The 23,892-nt window shown below is 38.9% G+C and overlaps 1 protein-coding gene across 1 annotated transcript in view; it reads left to right on the top strand.

Moving 5' to 3' along the window:
- Positions 1–23,892, top strand: part of ARID1B (AT-rich interaction domain 1B) — a 447,671-nt gene that overhangs the window by 334,089 nt on the left and 89,690 nt on the right. Inside the window, exon 7 of the mRNA XM_019548627.1 lies at positions 13,973–14,152. Within this exon, the coding sequence (XP_019404172.1) occupies positions 13,973–14,152 (180 nt within the window). The remainder of the gene's footprint in view (positions 1–13,972; positions 14,153–23,892) is intronic.

The following is a 23,892-nucleotide window of genomic DNA, read 5'->3' as shown; positions in this document are numbered from 1 at the left end:
AGATAGATCAAAGAACTCTTATTGCAACAAAAAAGATACTATAGCATGGTTTTAGATCTTAAAAGACTTTTTCCCCCGATTACATTTTTGTTCTCATTTGGGGATTTGGGATCCATTCAGAGCACAGAGGAGCCAGAGAATAAAATGATTTTTGTCATTAAAATTCTTCTGCTTGCCATGTTAATGATGACACCACTTAAGGTTAAATCAGACTTGGTAATAAGTTTACCTGATGTAGGCTGAAGTGTTTCAGGCTCTTGAAAAAGAAGACGTTCAAGACACATAACAGAGTGCAAAGCTACAGGTATGTTTGGATGCCTTCTGCTCAGACCATTATCCAAGTGGGTCAATACAGTAAAGCTGAGTTCAAGCGAGTGTTCACAAACAGCATGCCAGCCTGGTAAAAGTCTTTATGCCTAGCAACCTGGCATTAAATGAGTTGTACTCTGGATAACCAGAAAACTTCCATGCAAGACACAGAGTAAGTTTTAGATGAAACACTGCATATTTTTAGAAGCACTTATTTATTATGAGGATGCTCCATAAAGCATTTTTTCCTTACCTTGAATGCCATTGCAAAATAATCTCAGCACTCCTTTCCCTGCTTCTTTCAAAGATTACACATACGCACATAAAAAATTGATCAAATAATTGGCAGAATTGTATAGGGGAAGCTTGCATTGCACTCTCTGGACTATGACAGCACTGATAGTCTCTCATCTTGTGACAGTAAATTCACCCACAGTCTTTAAGGAGATAAAGGTCATCATTTGTCTGCTAGTGTTTTTTTTATTGGTACCATGTTACTTTGACTATGACAGTCAGAGTAGTTTTGAACTGAGCATAAGTGTGACAGTACAGCTTTGATTACTTCCATTTAATTAAATTTTTTATTTGAAATCCTGAAGTTGGGAGAAATGTAATAGAATGAACAAAGATGGAGTACAGTCTACATTCAATAATGTTATCAATTATATTTATTGGATGTAGTATCTGCGAGCTCTGATCAGGTACCAGGGCTTTATTGTGCTAGGTGCTGTACAAATGCAGAACAAAAATGCTTACGATATACAATAAATAATCAAAGTAGTTGGGACACAGGGTCTCTGCTTTTCTTTTTAGGCCCTTAAAGTCTTAATGGTGTTTGGCTTAGGTTCATAGCAGATGTTGAATGCAGACTGTTACTTTTTTATTTTAAAATATTCAAAGCGATGTCACAGTGACAAACTAAGTTAATTCTTAAAGGATCCAAGTGCTGGTTTCAGCAATGGATGGATGTGGGCTTCAGATTAGATTTGGATATCAAGTATATTCCCCTTCCCAGCTGCTTCAGCTTTGGGCTGAGCTAATGAGTTGTGGCACCAGTTAAATATACAGCAGTATTGCCTCTGTGCAAGAATGATTGAAGGGCCAGGGGAATGTTTTAAGAGTAACAAGCCACACTCAGAAAGAAGCCGTTCTCAGCACAATCCACCAAAGCAGGGCTAGGGATAAAAATGATACTAGTATAATCCAAATCCAAAATCAACTTTTCAAGTAAAGTTTGTATACTAGCGATTGGTCATGTTGTTGCTTTTTTTTTTTTTGCTGATGGTAAATGTTATATTTTTTAATTAATAGTTTATCTTTTAAGATTAATTGGATTTTTTTTATTTGCGGTTAGGAGAGGGGAACTGAATTATTATAAGAGAGTTCATACAATTGCCAACACCAGGACTCCTTAATAGAAAAGTTTCCACTGACTTCATTAGACAGCCTCTGAATTCTCTGCCTCCGGGTTCAGGGAATGAAAGAAGCTACAACCTGTCATTGATGAAGAAGTTGACAAAGTGACAGTGGCTGTTCCTGTCACCAGCATTACTGTGAAGTTACTGAGTATGATCACTGTCCCTGGGACAGCTTCCCTTTCTAGCCTGTAAAATCAGAGCTGCCCATGGTCTGCCTGATAATTTCAAGGAGGCTTGGCTTCAGTAGAGCCCTAGTTAATCTTTTGAGGAAACCTGCCTAGATGTAATGAATTTCTAATGTAAGACCTTTTATTTCTTTTTACATCAGTCTGCAAAGACACTCGGCTGAGAGCTAAACAGTAATATATTTATCAGTAACTAGCATTTAGATCATTATTTTCATCCAGAAGGATCCCAAAAGGATTTTTGTACTACAGCATAGAAGTTTATGGGAAGAGCCTTAGCCATTACTCAGGAAAAGCAAGGAGTCAGCCTGAACACAAAAAAGGTACAGCAGTGTGGGACCAAAAGACAACAGGCTTATGACCAGACAAAACAGAAGGAACTTACTGTATATTTTTAAGTCTTGTCCTCAAAACCATATATACCTTGTGGCATTCAAGATATTTTCTTCATAAGGAGGACCTGAGATGATCCATCGGCAGCATGAATATGAGTCTCCAGGAAAGCTAAATTTTTCAAACCTGAAATTTAGCCCATTAAGCCTGCAGAGCCTGCAGATTACACATTGAAAAATGTCATTCCCTTGCTGCTGTCCTCTGTGATTTTCATAAGTATGCATATTATTAGGGGAACATAGACAAATGTTGATTGTATACCCCAGACAGACTTCCCAGATTTTTCATGTTGATACTCAGATTAGTTCTTGCAGCCCAAGCCACCTACTGAAATGGTTGTGGATTTTTATTTTTTTGACTGTAGCTTGCTGTTGTCCCAGTTTTCCAAGCACCAGCGCAAAAGGCATTTTGCACTGTGTTTGCAGTGTGTTGAAATAGTGGCCTGAGAGCCACACAGACAGTAGTTTCTTTACCTCTGTCAATGTATCAATAGTTCCATAAACGTGTCTACTTCTGTGCCCTTAGCACTGCACTTAAAATTTACATCAGAGAGCATTAGGCAAGATTTGCATGAAGAAAGGTTGGATTTTTCTTTCCAAACTACCATCTGGGTAATCTGTCTGATCCTTCCCCTGATTCCAATTTATCAGTGATAGATGATATGAATTTCAAGGCTAGGCAGTAGCTGAGGGTGGTTGGGGTGGGAAAAAATTTAAACATTATTGCATGCCATACATAGGCAGGGTTTTGTAATATCAGAGAAAGAACTGGGAGAGATTCAGCCAGTTAACCTAATAGCGCAGCTGGTAGAACACTAGGGGGTCTGGGTTAAAGCCTGAGCTAGGTCATTAGTTTCCATCTTCCCCAAAGCTATTCACATTGTGAAGAGAAAAAGGCGCACAAATAAACAGCAAAGATATTGCAAGATACTCAAGCATAATAGAAAATTATTTTTTTAGAAAATTATTTTTTTAGAAAATAAGTAAAACAACCAATATTGCTCAATAGGAACTAGGCCTTTTGCAAAAAAGGAAAAATAGCTTTAGCACTCGTTGCAGGAGGCGATGCTTTTTCTGAGGTGGTGTTTTGCGTAACTATTATTTCACACATGCCGAGAAACATCTTTTGTTGAACTGGTGCAAAGAAACAAGGCAGTCATTCTGCAGTTAGCAGATGCCAACATGAAAACAAATTGTCCAGGTGCCAAAGGGAAAGCATGTTGCATGTCACTGTGGCCCAGAGAACCTTGAATGTTCTGGCATGCTTGTAGGAGAAGCTGAGGTTTTAGGCTCACTAGCAGAATAGCTCAATGCAGAAATCTGATTTCTGTGATGCTGTGGCAAAAATAAAAGCATTTCTTTTTCAGAGAGTTTTCAAGTTCTTTGTAGAATAAATTGTGACGAGTCAGCTCTCACATTAACCCTTTTCCCCCTATACACGTTTAAGATCCTTCAGTTTTTCACCAAATAAAAAATACGGTATTTCTTGAAGTGGAAAAAGATTTCTGGTTAGGAGCCAATAAGCAACCCTGTTGTAGCTTCACTTCCATTGTTCTTTTGGGTCAGTTTCCAAATGATCCTGTGGTGTTGCAGCCCTTCAATTACGGGAAATGTGTTTTTTAGTAATTGCTCAGAGTCAACTTGTTTACCATAGGAGTGCTTCATTCAGGGGCAGAGCTCAGTCTCTGCATAATAAGAGAACTGGTTACACTGGCTCATGCCAGAATCACCTAAAGGTACATTTCAGGTCTTTTACCAGAACCTCTCATATGTCTTTTACCTTAATCAACTAATGGTGTTCATGTGCATGTGCGGCTCTTCTCTGAGACTTCAGTACCCCAGTTGCCATTTGGCAGTCAATCCCTTAATTCCAACTGTGCAGTGGCCTGAGGCCCAGCTGTCCCAACCTGGAAAGGCTGTTAACTGTCTGATACCTTCTCAGACAAAACGGCTGAGTCAGTGACCCATATCTCTCCCCCAGATGAGACATAGATAAGGTGTCACCTATTTCTCTGTAATATGTGTTCAGTTAGGGTGGCAATCTTATAAAACCACAGGGCTATGTCTTGAGTCTCAGTTGTGAGTCAGGACCATTTATGACCATTATTTCCATCGTTAAGAAGCATGGCATCACTTTTGTTGAGTGTTGGCAGCTCTTGAAGCCCCAAATTAAGTCTTCTTATTTTGTTGTCTTTCTCTCCCTCTGTCTCTCTATACATACCCACAAGTCCCCAATGACTCTCACATTGGTTTCTCACATTCTTGTTTTCTTTTGAACAAAGTGTTAGCAAGTGACAGACACCCCCTGCTTCATTGGTACCACTTAGCACTGCAATTTAACAGTACTAATAATGGATTGGAGTCTGACTAAGTAGATGCTTTATTATTTTGATGCTGTTTTTCACTAGCCTGTTAGACTAGGGATAATGGAGACTAGCAGTTTGATATATAAACCCATACTCCACTGCATACTACTTGTACTCATGCCTAAGAATCTGTGGCCCACAGTCAGATATTGCCAAGTCAAGGGGGAACACCTTGTTTAGCAAAAAGAAGATATGTATGCTCACCTGTCTGACTGTATTACATTATCGTAAGTCATATCTCAGGGAAGGGAAAATAACGGTGTAGGACAAGTACATAGGCTTTTTCCAGCTGATATAAAGAAATTCATGAGTACTTTGATTCTGGCGGCCAGATTATCCTGAGCCTCCAACATGGGCTGTCTTGCTTAGTTTGGCTTGTATTTTTGGCATAGGGGGCAAGGCTTAACGGTCTAATATTATTGTTCATTGTGGCCAGTATAAAATATCCAGGGTCCTTCTCTTAGATTTTTCAATCCCTAAATGATCTCCCTATATCCTTTTTAACACGTTTTTCTTAACACCGTAGAAATAACCATCCTTACGTGTTAGCCAGGCTACAGCAATAAGAGGTTTAAAATTAAAGCCAGCTAACGCTGGCTTCCCATAAATATTGGTGTGAATTGTTTTTTCATTCATGAGCTAAGAACAAAGCATCTTTTTTGTATTGAATGTGCAGTTTTTGTTAGTTCCTGCAATGTGGAAGTAACTGGTCTCCAATTTTAATTGTCTGGTTACAAGAATGATATGTCAGTACCCTCCTTGGTGGTGTTTGTGGACAACCTGCTATGTACTGCGGCCAAGATTGGCTCTCTTTAGTTAACTTCTTCATTTCCTCAAATTATTTATTAAGATTTGCATCCCATTTCCACTGGACTTGATCCTTTGGTAGAGTTCTTGGGTCACTGCTTTGGACAGCCAGATCTAGCACAAATTTCTATACCTTCCAAGGAATCTTTAGACCCTTTCCTTGTCCTTTTGGGCAGGCATATTGATGAAGACCTCAGCCTTGCTGTGATCTACCTGTAGGTCTTGCTGTGGTAACTTCTCTTCCAAGTGTGTTCTTTCCATTACAAAGAATTTACAACTTTGTTTAGCTTTAACCCAGCGGCCGTCACTCTTTTGAAAGTTGCTGGGAACACTGTTCATATTCTGCTATTCTTTTCCCTAGATCAAAGCATTATCTCTATAAGCCATAGTACTCTCTCTCTGTATTGTGAAAATTTTGTTGTTTGGTGAAACACCTCAGTTGCTAAAAGCTATCCAAATGTCAGCCTGAGGAAACAGCATCTCCCAGAAGGGGTGATGAATGTGCACAAACATGTATTATGTTTTTTTTCTAATGCATCCAGCATGGAACAGTATTTTTTCACCAGGCTTCTCACCCAAAATTTAGTTCCTTTAGGTTACATAAAATGTTCCCTGTTCCTGGCACTATGTTGGGGTGTGTCCCTTTGTCCAGTTTAGCATTTTGTAAATATCCCCATTGCTTTCCAACAGATGGTCTATTTATCTTCTACTGCAATATTCCCTGTTGCTCCCATGAAGAATTCCTCTGAGCTAATGGTGCTGTAATCATCTGTCTTGTCCACACTGTGCATGCTCTGCTGCCAGGCATTATCTTGGCTTGTGCTTTTTCCACTGTACATACTAGTTCCATGTTCTTTGAGCTTTGTATGCCTGCTTGAAAAGAAGTTATCAGAAAGTCTTCTGATGTTTTATCTATCATAAAGGTGACTTTGTAAGAATCATGCATGTTGACGGCATCCGTTGCTTGCAGTTACAGAAGAATGTGCCCTTTAAACCTTCTCCTGTTGCACACATTTTCAGGGACTGTCATCTCTGGTGGGGCTTTTAACTGCTGCACCCGACTACCCAGGATATTAACTTACTGTGTTTTACTTCTGTATGATATTTGCTGATTAGTCAGAGGCAAATAATCTATTACATTTGATGTTTGACTGATCAGCTTTGCACAATATGAGCCTGTGCACAACATAACTGGTTCCACCTGGCTAATGCCAATGCCTTTTGGCACAATATAGTAGCTTATAGAGATACCTGAGCCTTCTCAGTTACTACATTAGCATGGTGGTCTGTCCACACCAATGTGTCTGTCCACACTAATCAGCCTTGCCTCTCAGCAGGTTACTGTGGGGGTTCAGCAGGGATGTAGGTGGCTGGGCCTGTGGATAGGCTCTTTGGGGTAACTTTGAGGTCAGCAAGGTAGGAGTACAGGTTACCAAAGCATTGGGTTCAGGGTCTGAGTCAGTGGAGTGGAGAGCATGGGACCAAATTCCAAGGTAGCTGAAAGGAAAGATCCAATGGATGTAGTCTAATACTCGAGCCAGGGGTCAGAGCACCAGTGTTGAGCACCAAGAGAAATCCAAGATCGTGGTCATAAAAGCCAAGTGAAGTCAGGATGCCAGGAAAGCCAGAGATAGCAGAGCTAGTGCTGAGTTTCAGGGGAGATCCAAGATCAGGGTTAGGAAAAGCTGAAGCCAGTTCAGAATCAAGTGAACCAGGGAGAGCTGTGAACATCAGGCTAGCCAGAACAGTCTGAGGCTGTGTCAAGGCATGCCTGAGCCTGCAGGTGTGTTTAGAAGTGGTGAGTGGCACTTTAAGCAGCCAATCTGATTGCAGAGAGCTGGGTTAGTCACATTAGTCAGGGATTGGGGGCAGGTATGATAACTTGCATGCTTGGCCCAGTATCAGATACTGAGAAACAGCACTGCACTAACAGTGTAGTACCCTCTTTCTACATGGGCTAACTTGTTCAGAGGTAATCTGGGTATCTCTGCATGACAGAGCATTGTACCATATAGGCACAATGTACCCACAAAGTGCATTGATTCTTAAAGGTTTATACCATATTTATTCACATACCATGCATACTTTTTCCCAAATGGCAGCCCCCCCGCCCCCTAAAAAAAATAAAATGGGGGGGGGGGGTGTTTTAAGTAGAAAAGCTGATTTTCTGCCCAGAATAGAATTACACTGTTTTGCTTTCTGGTGTACAGTGCAACAGCAGTGCCATTCCTATGGAGGCAGCTAAGGGAGTCAGTTGACTTAATGGTTCATTGTTCTTCACTCCAAGAAAGAGTGTTATTAATTCTCTCTCCTTTTTAGTAGTCTTGATGTTCCAGTAACCGAGCTAACCTTTTTAGAGCAATCTTTCTCTCTGTTGGCTGTTCCTTGTCTCTTTTCTCCTGTTTCACAGCTCTGGAGACTCTTTAGCTGTTTCCAAAATCATAGATCCCCCACCCATCAAGACCAGTCTTCAGCAACAGGTAGGGTTTCAGCTCTTAGTTAAGCAGAAAAGGGAGGGCAAGTCAGCTGAGGATTAAGCTCTTTCCCTGCTCTATGCAATCATAACTCTAGAAAAAGCTTTTTTTCTTTATTCTGTCTTCCCCAAAATAGGATGCATGTCTTCTGGGGGGGGGGGCGTAATATGAGAGAAAATATGGTATAGGATATTCTATTAATTGCATATTCCATTAAGTACAAAAAATTTCCTATCATAGATGGAGAGCTTTTATGAAACCTTGTCAATATACACTTAATTTCTTCCTTTAACTTTTATTAAAAGCTTCTGCTTCTGAATCAGCAAGGACAGCTAGTCAAAATCATGTGTGAATTGTGACTCCGCCTGTGTTCCTCCTCATGGAAATACATAGAAAACCATAGTGGCCCTTTCTACCTGCCCCTTCCTCAACAATTTGATTAAACCTGACTGCTTTCAATAAATTTGTAATGTGCTTGTGAATATGCATGAGTGCATGTGTATGTAGAATACATTATATGCAATGTTATGATTATTTGAATATAATCAAAGGGGTTTTTAATCTTTTTTCCTTCACCTAAATAAATAAATAAATGTGATGGGAAATTAAAAGGAAAGCGCTATGTCAATACAACATTATAGTGGATATTTTAATTACACAAAAATTAGGATAATTCAGCATTATGTTTCCTTCAGGCACACTGAACATCTCAATCAAGGCTTGGTGTACTGTCCTGGAAAGAGCCTCTTCAGATTCAAACCAGGAATTTAAAACATCCAGGGAAACCTCTCGGTTTTTGTGGCTGAGCTGAGCACATGCTAGGACAGCGGTTTAGAAACGGATTAGCGCTGGGTAGATAGTTATGGAGTATAGGTGTGTTCAATAAAAAAGAAAGCACAGTGTATGTATCTTTGTATTTGTAAGTCTAAGTACATTCATTTATGAAACTTAGTACAGTGCTTCTCAACCTTGTTAGGTTCAAGGTACCCTTCAGAAAATGTCAGCTCTTAGTCTTTGTTCGTTTTTTTTATTATAGAAAAATAATAAGGCAGTTTTTCTACTGCAGCAAACTCAGAAAAGCCACAACAGGTCAGATATTTTTAATGCTGTGGTTTCTTATTTGAATCATTCTTATTTGATTCTTGCGAATCAAAACATTGCATGGCATGCCATGGCACCACTGAAAGGATCTCGAGCCATTGCAGGATGCTGTAGTGTCCTGGTTGAAAATCACCGTTCTAGTACCTTATGTTACACTATTAAGTATAGACACACAATAACATTAAGAGAAAAAGTAAAATTTTCAGTGTCTTTGTTAATCTGTTATATATAAATATTGGTGATGTGCAGAATGTATAGAAGTTTTTTATATATATAATTTATACACACACACATGTGCGCATATGTATGTGTGTATAAAAGTAATATTATATTTATAAATAGCAATGGGAAGAGAGAACTTAATATCTAGCCCTTTTAAAACTTCATATGTATGTTTTGCTTAGATATACAAATGAGTTAATTATAACTTACCTGTATAGTTCTTAGTAGATAGTATGATGCTTTCTCAGTTGTAACCTGTAAAATGCAAAGGCAGCTCAGAGGCTTTAATTGTACTTCATAAAAAGGTAATTCTTTAAAGAAATAGAATTTAAGTATAAACATGAGAACGTTCTCCAGACAGCTAGCTCTACTTTGTTTACCTAGATTTAAAATAACTTAGCCTTGCCAAACTCCGTTTGTACATTTTCCTGTGGCAAGGAAATCCTTGTTTTGGTAGTGAGTAAATTATCACTTGTTCCTTTTTTATCACTGACATTAAGGTAGGGGGATAGATTTTCTTCCATTGGCAAATACATTTCCATTATGATTTATAAAGCTTAACTTCCTTATGTTTTGCAGCAGTTTCCAAAAGAAGCCAGTTGTTTTTATACAAACTGATCAATCAGATGCAGTCTAGTTATTTACCTGCCTCAGTACCCCTTAGATGTAATCCTGCCACTCTGAAAAAAACCCCAAAACTTTAAATCTATTGTTAAACAATTAAATAACTTTCTTTATTGTGTTGCTTATAAATTGAAGTTGAGCACCAAAGTAAAATTTGCGTAAATAATGCAAAAAATACATATATGCCAGCTGCTCCCTGCCATTCCCAATAAGTGTTCTAACATTGATGCAGTTTTCTGTTTTTATTATAAGAACATCAGTGTCCAAAATATTTGAATTTCCTGCAAGTACTCCAGTTTGTCCTCATAGCTCCTCTCACCCACATACTAGCTCCTGAAGAGCAGACTCCACTTATTCCAGAAGAAACCAGATCAGGACCTAGGTCCAATTCTTCTTTCCTGTCCAATTTGTCATTGTTACTGGAGAAACAGTCTAAGGCCATGATTCAATATGACCTCAGATAGATGGAAGGAAAATATAATGTGACAAAAGAGGTGCTCTCTTAACTTCCAGACTTGTTCACATCCTTACTTCATCCCCTCCCAGTCTCAAGAAATGACAAACCCCCCCACACACACACACACCTTCTAGAACCATGGACTGTAAAACCAGTCCCTGAAACCCAGATCTTCTCTGGATTCTCTTCTGGTTACTTTGTAGAAAACAAAGGTGATGAGGTTGTCCAGACCTTTAAAAACTGAACAGGCTGATGGAAGAAGTAATAATGGATAGAAAAGTTCTGCCTTCCATTATCTGTTTTGGTCTCTTCAGGATGCTTTCAAATACCAACAGATATAACAGAAACTTATCTTCACATAGCCTATCTTCATCAGGTAATGGAAATCACCACTGCCAATACAAATCATTGTTAACAGTCTGTTATCCATCCCCAGGATATTCAGTGGCAGTTATAATAGCTGACCTGAGGAATATTTGTAGCTAGCATAGTGGTTGGAAACTTATGTCACATCGATTAAAAAGACCATTGTGAATAGAACGCCTGTGCATTTTACTTGCTTACTGGATATAGCACTGAGTTTATTGTCTTTATAATAAAAGACTCATAGTGGAGCTGGAACAGAATGTTTCATTGAAATGGATCCCAGGAGTGTGATGCACTTGGGAGAGGGGGGGGTTGTGAAATATGAATATTTATTTCATTCAAACTATTATGTAAGGTTTTAAAATTAGTTACAGTGGTATCTTCTCATCATAGACTAATTGTAATAAGTTTTGTCTGTGCAGTAAAATAAACTAGTTTAAAATACAAGAGACTGTGTCAAACCAGAGCTGCAAAACCTGCATAAAGTTTGCCCTGTGTGAGATGTGTGGAGTTTCCCAGTTGATATTTATCTGTCTTCAAGCTGTTCCTTTGGTTTTTGGCAATAGCAGTTAGTCTTGTCATACTTTAGTACATATGGTTTAGCTTCCTGTGCATCAGGGGTGTCAATCTCAGTATGTGGAGAAGGCAGAACCGTATTGTAATTTTGATGCATTTAAACCGAGATCAAGAAAGTGTAATTACATTTTCAGTTGTCATAATTGTAATTGTTTTAGTGTCTAGCAACAGGGTTGTATATAATATGAAGGAGCCACGTAGGCACAGTGAGGGTTAAATAACTGTCCTCTAATGCTATCCACATTCTATAAAGAATAATAATAGTAATAATAACATTTATTTTATATAGTTCTTTTCATCAGTAGGTCTCAAAAAAGAGTCGGTATTGTTATCCCCATTTTACAGATGGGAAAAGAGGCAGAGAGTGGGAGAGAACTGATTTGCCTGCCATCATCTAAAAAGATGATATCAAAGTTAGGAAAGAAACGCAACTCTTCCAAGTGTCAGACCAGTGTTTTATCTGCTGGGCCATGTTCTCTCTCTAAGAACATAGTAGTGCGAGTATGTCATGGTGAGTGCCACCCACTGAGAAAATCACTACTTAAAGCCATTGCAGTTTTTGCCATTTTTCCCTCTTCTTTCACCAAATTCCTTTCTATGTTTTTCCTTTGTTGCTTGTTTTGCCTTTTCTCTTCCTTTATTTCTTCCCTTCAGCAGTTCCTGTTCTCCTTTTCTCACCTGTGTACCTCATTTTTACCCTTCCTGTATTCCACCGCTAAAATAAGCAGTGGGATAATTAACAGTGTCAAGTTAAGTGTCTAGGCTTTTATGTTCATCCCACAATGAAATTAATGGAGGGAGGAAATGAGAGACACCTTTTCAGAGCTGTTGTTTCAGCTCTTATGAAGTCAGAGAAGGCAGCATGGCAACAGTTTATGCTGTATTCAAATTTGAAAAGTTTTCTTTTACAGTCATGAAGGAGAGACACTTTTTGTTTAACGAAAGCTTCTGCTGTCTTAATGTGGCATATGGACTGCAACACCATCAAGCAGACTGAATGCAGCATGTTGCTATCTTTGTTGTAGGTTCTGAAAATGCCATTTCTCCACTACAGTAAACTTTTCCAGTTAAAGCAGCTGATCCCACATGGCATTCATTCACCAGCACCTGAAAAACTCAAGGGGAGAAAATTAACAACAGGGTTACTCAGGATTTTTCTAAGTATCTTCATTTTTTTTTTACTGCCTAAAATTTTTAAATGAATAAGAAGTTTTATTCAAATAGGCTGCTTTCAGAAGTTAAAAAAAAACAAAACAGCACTTCACCTTAAACTCCACATGCTTCAGTGTCGAGCCCAGCGGCAGGCCGTTTTTCCCCTCACCACACGTGATTTTTGCATATGCTTTAGGAGTATTGAAAAGTGTCTCTGTTAACTCAAACTAGTGTGGAATGTTGTGTTGAGAGGGGTTTTTTTCAGGCAAATATAAAGGCAAAGCTTAAAAGTAAATAGGACTGGAAAGAAATCAGCTTTTCTTAAGAAAGCGGAGAATGAGTTGGTGTCTCCTGAGCATATCATCTTGAGAGTTGTAGTTAAAAGAAGAGCTGAAGGCTTTCAGGAAAAGCCCTGCAAAACTAGCAGCTGTGAAAGATGTTTGGTGGACAGCTATTTGTAAGATATTTTTTCTTCCTTTTTAAAAATGTTTTAAAAACGAAAGTCCCATGGACTCCCATCTTCTCCATAGCTTATGGGGTTAATTCTGTTATTTCACAGGGCTTTCCATTTTTAATGAATTTTACTTGTCCTTTGACCATAACTTGAATCATAAATCAAGTGCGATTCACTAATGCATTTCATTGTTGAAAGGAAAAGAAAAAACAATGCAGTTCATAGGTCACAAACCTGATGTCTCTAAACAGTAGGAATAAGGATCCAGAGCACCAATACGAACCCACATTATTTGTAGCTGCTGTATTCTTCTCTTCGTTTCAGTGATGTTTGGAGCTATAGTGAGTGGCACAGGTAATAGAAATATTAACAGAACTGGCACATTACTGTATACAGCAACACTATATTCTAGTAGCACTATTTTTGAAAACATGGTACAGCGTTTCAGTAGAACCTGTCGATCTCAGATTATCCTTGTCAGCCATCTTCAGACCCACAGATAAGGCAATCGTGGAGCATCATCATCCTTGGCTGCGAGTGATTGCCAATGATGATGACGACTCTGGTAGACAACACGCTCAATACAGTGATGCTCCCACCAATTCACCTAGTAAAAATGAATGACTAGTGAAAAGAATTACCAAATGACCATTAGTTCTGTTTCTGGAGACTACCTCAGTTTTTAGAATTGTCATTCAGTTCAATTAAAGCATTTTTAAATCAGCAGCATTTTTAAATGTCTTTTTCTTTAGAATCTACATTCAGATTTGTGAAGTTTATATTTATATGACTTCAATTACTGAGTCAGTTTCTTTGCTGACTTGCAGTAGAGTTATGCTAGCATAAAATTTGGCCCATATATCTGTTTCTGTTTGTTTTCTAATGCCAACAATTACAGCTGTCAGTTTTCTGGGAATATTTTGTTAGAAAATGACTAACGAAGTTTTTTCCGTAAGGAAGCAATCCCTCAAATGAAAAAAGAAAAAAGTAAACAAATGTAAAGGTTTTAAGAAGTATAAGGTGAATGTTCTGTATTTACATTTACGTTTGGATATTCATCTCTTTCTAGGTTTTATAGCAAGTATGCAAAGGAACCCACAAATGTCCCAGTATGGACCTCAGCAAACTGGACCGTCCATGTCGCCGCACCCTTCACCTGGAGGCCAAATGCATCCTGGAATTGGTAGCTTTCAGCAGAGTAATTCAAGTGGAACGTATGGGCCTCAAATGAGCCAGTATGGACCACAAGGTAAAATAACCAACAATCAAAGTTGCTGTTGATCTGTATGATAAAAATGCATTATTTGAGGTGAACTGTACTCTTTGTTTTGAAATGATTTACAGATTTTGTTAGCTTACATCATGGAACTTCATACTGTTGCTGGGAATAAAATTCATTAGCTTATGTCATTTGAGTTACCTTATTCCATAGACGCCAAGTAGGAGGCAGGGAATTTATATATCTGAGTGAGCAGTTTGGGGGTAAAGTGTACATTGACTCCTTTTCTAATTTTGCCTCATCTGATTCATTGACTAGCTGAGCATCTATATAAAAAGAAAATGATACAAGACTTGCCAAAGGTAAAGTACTTGACACTTCGTAGGTTTTACGATCTGCTGAAGTCTGTTTCCTAAAGAGAGGAGAAATGGCCTCATGTTCTTATTTTGAATTTAAGTCACAGATTTACCATATTAAGCAGCAACACCCTCCACACTCACAGCTGTTCTATACAAGCTGCCTCCTGAATTGGAACATTGTAACCTCCCCAACATGGCATCAGGAATGAACTAACTATCGTGGTCACTCAGCAATAATTAGTCTGCCACTGGCACCATATGGATATGGATGTGGCTGCCTTGCTTTCTGTCCAGAAGCCAGACCATACAGAGCACAGCACAGTAAAGTTGTAGTGTAGACATAACATTAGACCAGTTGTTCTTAACATTTTTAGACTCAAGGCACCCCTCAATAGACTCAAGGCACCTCTTTGTCACTTTTGTATTTTGAGTAGCACCCCATTTCCAAAGTTAACGTATTTATCACATGATTTACCCAAGGCCAGGCAGTGGGTGTAGGGAATGACAAGGCAAGGACTAAGCCTGCGCTTATCTGCTTATCCCTTTACACCTTGCGACACCCTTCAAAGGATCTCATGGCAGCCCTGGGGGCCCCAGCACCCTCATTAAGAATCATTGCCTCAGACCAGGGGTTCTCAACCAAAGTGCCAGGAGATCTTTTCAAAGGTGCAAGAGGATGCCACATTATGTTAGCACTATTAGATAAACCAGGAGATTTCAAATAGGAATCCGTAGTGTCAAAAACATTCAGACCTGTTGTCACCTTTCTGAGTTCTTTACAACAGAATTGCTCTGTTATGTTTCTGTAGTTAAGAAATGAGTGAAACCTAAGAGCTGATATTTTCTGAGGAATGCCGAGTCCAATGGGTCTGGGAACCACTGTCTGAGATAAATTACAAATGTTACATGTTTGCTGTGTTGTGTGAAACAGTCATTTCACTTCACAGTAGTTCATGCAAACATGTTCATTGGTTAGGTGTGTTTGGGTGTGTATCCCTTTAGTTTTGGAGTTTACAATTTGAATAATTGCATAGTTTCACAATTTGGAACAGCCAAATTTCACCTTCATATTTCAAGTATAGGTGTAGTGTTTCAATAAGTTCATTAGTAAATCACTGAAACCCACCAAACTGTTTAGTTTCATATATTTCATGTTTCTTTAACTGCTTTTTGTCATCACCTACAGTATATTGGCATGGTCTTAATTATGCCCATACCTCCTACTTTTCTTCCTTTGCTATTCTTCTGTCTTCTTTGAATGGAAAATAAAGATGTCTTGGTACATTTTATAAGAGCAGGAATTTGCCTTGTTTATAAGCTGGCTCAAGGGTTTGTCCTTCTCAACCCTGGGCATCCTGTTCTGCCCTGCCTCGTTATTTTGCTTTCAGCCAAGAAATCACAGTATTTGAACACTGCACTATACTACACTGGCTTGTTGATGAAGTTGTTATTACTAATTATTCTGTATGTATTAAGTCTAAGTAAATAGCTGTCTTCACTGGATGGGCTTTCTGGCCCTAGGAGGTGCTTGTAAGATTTATACCACTGTCACTCCAAAAAAGTGTCATCAGAAATACTCACAAATCATATGAATCTGTGGGGTCACTGTGCTCATTTTCTTGGAAGCCATGATTGCTATCTCTAGGATGCACTTAAGTTCTGCCAAACCAGAGACTAAATATTACAAAACAGGCTCCAAAACCAGACCTCCTTTGGTAAGTGGAGCCCCAGGACTAGTTTGAAATTATATAGCGACTGTGAGGGTTAAAGTCTTCCAGTGAGCCTAATAATTCCATAGTTACTGTGGGAATGTAGTATTGAGCTCTGATGTATATGGTTTGTGAATTTTAACTAACCCTTCAGATTAAGAACAAAAAACAGCTCCTTTATTTTGCCTGTTTGAGAGAATTGTAGAAGGATTAAAAAAAAACCAACAAAAAAACAGAAAAAACAATTTCTGCCCCTGGACATTTAATGCACACAATCTTGAACTACGCAGTTGTTTTGTCTTTAATGGATAACCTTTATAAAGTATGCAGCTGCTTAGGGGCTTAATGAATTTCCAGTTAAGCCACTTGAATATATTTGGACAATATTTCATTTTGAATTAGATCAAGAAAGTTGTCCATTTCAGCAAGTTCTGGCTCTTGCTTGCTTGCTTACAACCTGTAATAACTGTTTCATTGAGAGAGGTCTGTATTTTGATTTCCAGAAATTCTATAGAGAACTCAGGAGCATGCAACTGGAAATGAGTTCTAACAGGAATGGCAATTTTAGTATTCTGAGTTCTGTCAGAATTAATCCCTCTCCCTTTATTTTGCTGGCTCTTTCTGTCCTGTCCCAAATCCCTTTCTCTTTTATCCCTGTGAGCACAAGAGTCAGAGCCACAGACCCATGAATTCTAATTCTGGCTCTGTCTCAGGCTCCTCCTTTCAGCTTGGGCAAATCAGTGAATTCCTTTGTTTCAGTTTCCTTAACTGTAAAATGGGAATATTACTATATTTGCTTGAATCCAGGACGGTCTTTTCCCTCATTTAACCCTAGGGATTGGGGGGGATCTTCATCTTAGATTTGAGTAACAAGGCCAGCACTGGAGCTGCTGCTGCCTGGCTAGGCTGGTTCAAGGTAGCTTGTGGAGATTGTGAGGTGCAGGGATGGGAGCATCGGGAGACTATACAGGAGCAGGGCAGCTGCTGTGGCTACAGGGCCAGAGCCCGAACCACTGCAGGGGAAGTGGTGGTGGGGAGGAAGGAGCATGTAACCAGGGGGGTAGGGGCAAGAGAAAAGTGAGTGGAGTTAGGGACCTAAGGGGAGGGCAGGCTACCTGCCCCTCTGCCACTTGCCCCCCTGTTGCTGCTTTTGTTGCTGCAGTGGTTGAGGGGAGAGGGAGTTTATGCTATACATTAAAAAGTTATAACAAACTGGATATTTTCCATGTACAGAATGTAAGTATTACATTGACAGGGAGTCATCTTAAATCTTAAGTCATCTTGGTTTCTGGTAAATATGGTAATGCTTCCCAGGGAGGTTCACAGATAAATGACTTAAGTCCAATTAATTGGTGCATCCCTTTTAGCTGGAAAGCATTTTTGTTGCTGTAAAATACTGCTGGAATGCTTACTTATATTTGAACAGTGAGCAGCTATCTTGACTGGTAAAAAGTCCAGTGAATTTATTATGTACCATCACGATTGTAAGCCATATTGCTACTGTAGAGATTCTGCATCCTTGGGAATAGCAAGTGTCAGTGCAGTAAAACATTAGTTAGCCAAGCTGATTGAATGGGAAGGTTTTTATACTAAATCAATGCATTTAAGTAACATGCCGAATATTACTTTCTTTTTCGCTTGAGTTCAGCACTTTTTCTCATCTCTTTGTAGATTAAAGTACCTATGTAATGATTTTATAGGCTGTGGTCAGGAAGAAATGGTTATTAAAATGTGAACTTGAAGGACCAGGGGGGAATGAACATCATTGTCATTAACAAGCAGTTTGAAAAGGACCTAGTGAAGAGCATGATGGATGTAAGGTTTGCTCTTCAGCCAGCTCTTGGTGATCCCTGGGACTGGTGATAATAAAAATAGTGGCCTTCAGGTTCTGAGCTGTATAAGTTTTCCCCATGCAAATTTGACCATTGATGAAACATCGACATGAATGTCAATAATAGTATTCAGTGTTCCAAATTACTAAGCAGAATGTGGCTTATCCCCTCTCCAGTTATTTTCTTAATTTAAATGTTTGTTTATATTTTAGCTTCTAGTAGATAGTTCTCCTTTGTGTTAATGAGCATCATGTGTCCTTGGTGCTCTTAACATTTCCCTTCTGACAATCAATACATACATGATGAAACTGATGCAGAGATCAGTGCAAGTCCCCTTTGGCTTGTCAAGTCAAAACTTCCCCTTTTATGATGACTTTATTAAATATTTCTTTGAGATACGAAATGTCCGTATCTATACAGAGCACACAAACAATAGAAAATTAGATTGGAAAGGGGGAACTTTATAACAGCACTAGGCAGCCTTTTCCATTGGCTAGTACTCTTCTCCATTGCAACACAAGGCGAACTTGTGTAGTTGAAGCCCCCTGCTGCCAAACACCCACCAAGGCCCATGTCCATTTGCAGGATCCAGTGAGCTGTGAGCTGTAGGTTGCTGACATCTGCTTTACAGCTTTAAAACACATTTGAAATAAAAAGTGGAGCAATCAAAAAAACCTTTTATAGTACACATGGATATGCCTGTGATGAGAAGCATGTAATAATGCTACATTAGTTATCTTTAATTTTGAAGATAAACACTGTATTTTAACAATCATTGTGCTACCTGTTAGATCTTAAATTATTAACATTAGAAGAATTCCTTAGACTCAGATTTGAATTTCACTGTTTTGTTCATCCAGCAGAACACTTAAGCCATAAGGCTTCGTTTTTAGCACATGAGCAGTCCCATTTAACAAAACTGGTCCACTTATGTACTTGAAGTTAAATATATGTCAAATCCTTGGCTAAATTGGCTTCCATTTAAACGTTGCCTATCTGTCAGTCCACCTCTACAAACCCTTACTCAAGAGATTAGTCCTTTATTTTCCCAATAGAACTGCTCATACAAGTGAAAACTACTCCAGTAAGCTCAGGCTTGTAGGAATTAGCCTCTTGCTTATGGTCTGATCTGTTTATAGTCCATTTCACTTTTTCTTCATGCGCATTTATTGTGCTTTTGTTCAGAGTAATGGCAAAGCCTGTTTGCTAAGAAGAAAGAATTCTATCAGGGCCAGACTACGGCTGGAAAAAATTCCCACAGAAATAAAAACCACCACAAACCTCGCCACCTTTTGCTCCAAATTCACAGTGCACTTTTGCTTTACACAGGGCATGTCTACACAAGATGCTTACTGTGCAGAAGACTAATTCTACTGCGTATTAGCACGGCTGGCAAAAACCATGCTAATGGACAGTTGATTTAGTCTACTGCACATTAACATCACAAAAAAGCGTTCATCTGCCATAATGCATGGTAGTGCCAATTATGGCACATTAAGTTAGTGCCTGTTATTACAGGTACTAAAATGAATCCACTGTAATTACAGAGCATTAATGAACATGTAGATGCGCCCATAGTGTTACAGAGAGACAGTTAATACCTAACATAAATTCACAGAATTTCTCTCCCCAGAAACAGAGAGAAGCACAGTCAAAATGCAAACTGTTCATGATGGGGACTGTTCTTTTCGTTCTTTGTTCATACAGCACCGCTCATAATGAGATGATGATGTTCTGGTCCATTATTCGCTGCTGCATGCTCCTGTAATACAGTATAAATAAATGGTAAAAATAAAGGACAGATTGCTTTCCAGAAGTACAGTGAGAGACGAGGCTACATTCACATAGTGTGGTCATATGGACCATATGAGAACCAGAAGAAATGAAAACTCATTGGAGAATGATTGAGGGTGGGATTTTCTCAAAACCCACAGTGTCACCTTAATCCTTCTGTCATTGAAACTGGTGGTAAAATCAAGTGATCTGAGGTAGGCTGAATACTGATGCTTTTGAGTCCCTACCCTTTAAACTTAAAACAATACAAAAGAAAGCCTCCCAAATCTAATTTAGCCTCCTAAAACCAGGAGTGGTTTTTATATTTAGTTTATTCTCCCCTCCTCTGGAGTTGCCTAGAAATGGAGGGGTGTCAAAACACTGACCATGATTCTGCAGCTGCAGTTCACACACAGTAAAACCTGGGAAAAGTAGACAGAAGTTTAAACTTCTCTGCATTTGGCAGGTCATTATTGTGTTCACTAGGGCTTGTTTGGATTGGATAGGGATGACTTGAGGGGCAGGGGGGGTGGCATTTTTTATTACTTTTCTTCCCCTTTTTCCACTTCTAATTATCATTTTCCTGGTAACTTCAGTTCCTTTCTCTTCTGTGTCTGAGATGCCACATCTCTGGGTTCATTATTAATTTGCTTGAATCTAAAATTATTAATTTGAGCTGGAATCTAAAATCCACTGGATACAGAGGGGAGGAATTGCTCACTAGTACTCCAGAGCTACTGTGCCAGGCTTGTACCCACTTGAAAAGGGTGGGCTCTTGGACTTGGCTGCCTGACACGTCCAGCTGATGTGGGCTGGCCCAGCATCTGCTGCATTCATTGTGTTTAATGCTGCATCCATCTGTTTTCTGTCAAAGCCACTGCCAACAAATTACTAATCTATTAGAGAAACATGGAAATAAGATTGCACTCCTCATCCCTGGCTTTTCTCTTATATTTTGCTTGGCTTTTATTTTTGCCTTTTTTGTGGTCTGGGAAAGGTGTAAGAATAGCCAGTACTTGTAGGACTGGGGAAATGCTTAGCAAAATAAACAAAAAAAACAAACAAACAGTGGAACAAACATTGAAACGTGTTTTCCTTTTTGAAAAGATATCATTGCCCTGTACACTTGCCCTGGAGATGAAGGATTAGAAACTATTTTAACTGAGCCACATTTGTTTATGGAGAAGATTCCTCTGTTTTTCTGTGCGATTTTTAGTTGCAGAAGCCATAAAAAGAGAGAAGTAGAAATGTTCTCTCCGTGATATAATATAGTGTCAAAATAGAACCATGATGCTTGGTCCTCCTGTCTGCTGTTGAATGCTGCTGTGTTGAATCTAGTTGATGAAAGAGCGAGAGGAAGAGAAATAAGAAAGATACAAATTTGGGGCAAGATTCAACCTGGGTATAAGCTGAAGCAACAGTTGTTCCCATTGCCTTTGTGGGAGTCCTGTGTATTATAATACAAGGGCTGAACTTGCTCTTGGTTGGAAAGTATTTTATGTGCAGTGTGCCTGCAATATGCATTTGTATGCTATACATTGTGTTTGTGTGGCTTTGCTCCACCCTATTGCATAAGTCTTGTTGATACCAGGAAGTCTGAAAACTGGAGTAGTAGCTGAGTGCTGTGTTACTAGCTTAATGTTAAGCAAGAAAATGGAAAATTCTAACAAGCTCTTCCCTTGGTGGCCACCTGATTTTGACTGGAGAAACATGGCTGCAAGAGGCAACAATCACCAAGGTTATCTTCAAGAGTGATTGCTCGCTGAACAGAAATGTCAGTTGACAGTGTCTATGACTGAAGGATGAAAAAAAGTAATGGGACACTGAATGCAGAATACAGCTACATCTGGAGATTGTCATACTTGCCTAGCTGTATTGTGGGGATCCTTCTATGAAACAACCACACATAAATACTTGGTTTCTAAAACAAGAGTAAAGTGTTATTTAATTTCCTTGGAAAGCATAAGTCACATATGTTTTCACTGTCGAAAGCTTGTTACCAAATGAGTCGCTTATGAGTGGCAGTGTGAGCAGGTGGGGTGAACAAGATAGAGTGAAACAGCATGATTGTATAAATTAATTGCACGTGCATTCACACAATGACTGAATAAGTTTCTTTTTTAATATAAACAGGAGTAGGGTGGGGGAAGTATTGTATTCCATTTCCCTGTTGGGTAGCAGGGTGGGTAAGGGAACATCTTTGTTCCTGATTTCAGAGGAAGACTTCACTGGATTGTATCCTTTAAATAAGCATGGGAATACTGGGGAAAAGTCAGGGCATTCTACTTTGAGTTATCCCTTAGGGAGGAATTGAGCTGTATCTCGAGTCACTTGGGGGTGATGGAAAAGATATTGCAAAGCTGATGAACGAGTCAGTGAAATGTGGGCTATTCCTTTAAAATGCTTTTCTATCAAGTTCATCTTTTCTTCTCTCATGGTCTTTTCATTATTATTATTATTATTTTTATGTAGATAAACTGAATAGTGTACTATCATTTCCTCTTAGGCCTTAAGTACAATAGGAAAATTAGTAGTCAAATTACCAGAGCTGCTACAAAAGATACAGCCACATCAGCAGTAGCCAGAGTGTAATTTGGACCGCAGACTGGGCTCTTAAACACTTAAGTCCTTTTTACCTGCACAACTTTGTGCTGTTGCTGACTACTGTTGTAATAAGTGTATTTGTTTCCTACCATAGATATACCCTTTAAGTAAAAAGCTGCTTCTTGATGCTGCCAAATTGTAAACATACCAACTTAGAATGAAGAAGGTGTTCCAGAATAATTTGTGTCTAAATATAAAGAGGAAAGTGCGTTGGCTTAGATAACGTTGAAGATTCATTAATGTTTGTAAAAAATAAAAAATTTAAAAAAAAATAAAAATTGGCATACGTAAAATGTTATATTAAATACTAAGTCTTTTTCTACTTCATGCAGCCGTGAAAGACTTCAGGTAAAAATAGAGAGAAGTATTAATGTTTGGGCATAATTATGTGTTTGAGAGCCATACTCCAGTTCTGTAGGGTACCTGCTGCATTTTAACATGTGTCCTAGGTATGTATTTTTAGTGGACAGCTATAAATCTTCCAGTGTTTTATGCCTCAGAAATCACATACAGGCATATGGGGCATTTGTACACATGCTTGCACTGCAGTGCCAGGTGCTTTTAAAAGTACCCAGCGCTGCAACACATACATTTGTATAAATAGCAAAATGCACATCAGCACTGAGAAAATAGTGGCATTGTATTTTTGAACTAAAATGTATCAAAGGTGTTTTAGTTCAAAAGTGTACGTTCACCATTTTCTCAGCACTGATGAGCATTTCACCATTTATACGAAATGCATGCGATGCAGCACCGGGTGCACCAGCTCACATGCAGAGCAGACTCAGTTAATCGAATCTGCTCCAACACGCCAGATCTCCATGTTGGAGCAGACAAATGTATGTGTATAAATGCCCATAGTCCACAGAATCTCAGACAGTACTCTGCATCATAAACAGCACAATTGTTTAAGGACAGCAGCTAGATGATGGACATCTAGAGTGGAGAAAGAGTGAACATTTGAAACGCTGAATAGCTGATAAGTACAGTGAAGAACTTGGTAGGACACTGAGTTCTGCCTGGCATCAAAGAGAGAAGGGGAGTGGAAAGTTTCCTAAAGACCTTGGAAGGGGTCAGCACTGGTACATTTATCTGTTATAAATGAACAGAATGGCCAGAGCAGAATGTTTAGTAGCAGGACTCTAATGTAAAGACCCCTGTGGTAGAATTACAGGAGGATGAGAACTCAGATTGTGAAATGACAAAAGAAAAGAAAGAAGCTGAACTAGAAATGAATGTATATCATGAACTTATTTTATGCCAGGTGTCTCTTTGGTGACTGACACACTTCTGGACAACACATGTTAACGCTTGGGAGGATGTCCACTTCTATATTCTCACTATCCTAAATAATTTTTGGCTGACAAATATGGGAAGTAATGTGCTAAGAATTATTAGAAATTCTTACATGTGTCCTGTGATACTCAGTTTATTTAACTATACAAAGGATTTTCCAGCAGGCAACTTCTGAAGTGGCAATGCTGAATCAAAAA

This window comes from Crocodylus porosus, unplaced genomic scaffold, assembly GCF_001723895.1.
Source record: "Crocodylus porosus isolate Cpor-Errol unplaced genomic scaffold, CroPor_comp1, whole genome shotgun sequence".
Classification (NCBI taxonomy): Eukaryota; Metazoa; Chordata; order Crocodylia; family Crocodylidae; genus Crocodylus; species Crocodylus porosus.
This window is presented reverse-complemented; position numbering and strand designations above follow the sequence as displayed.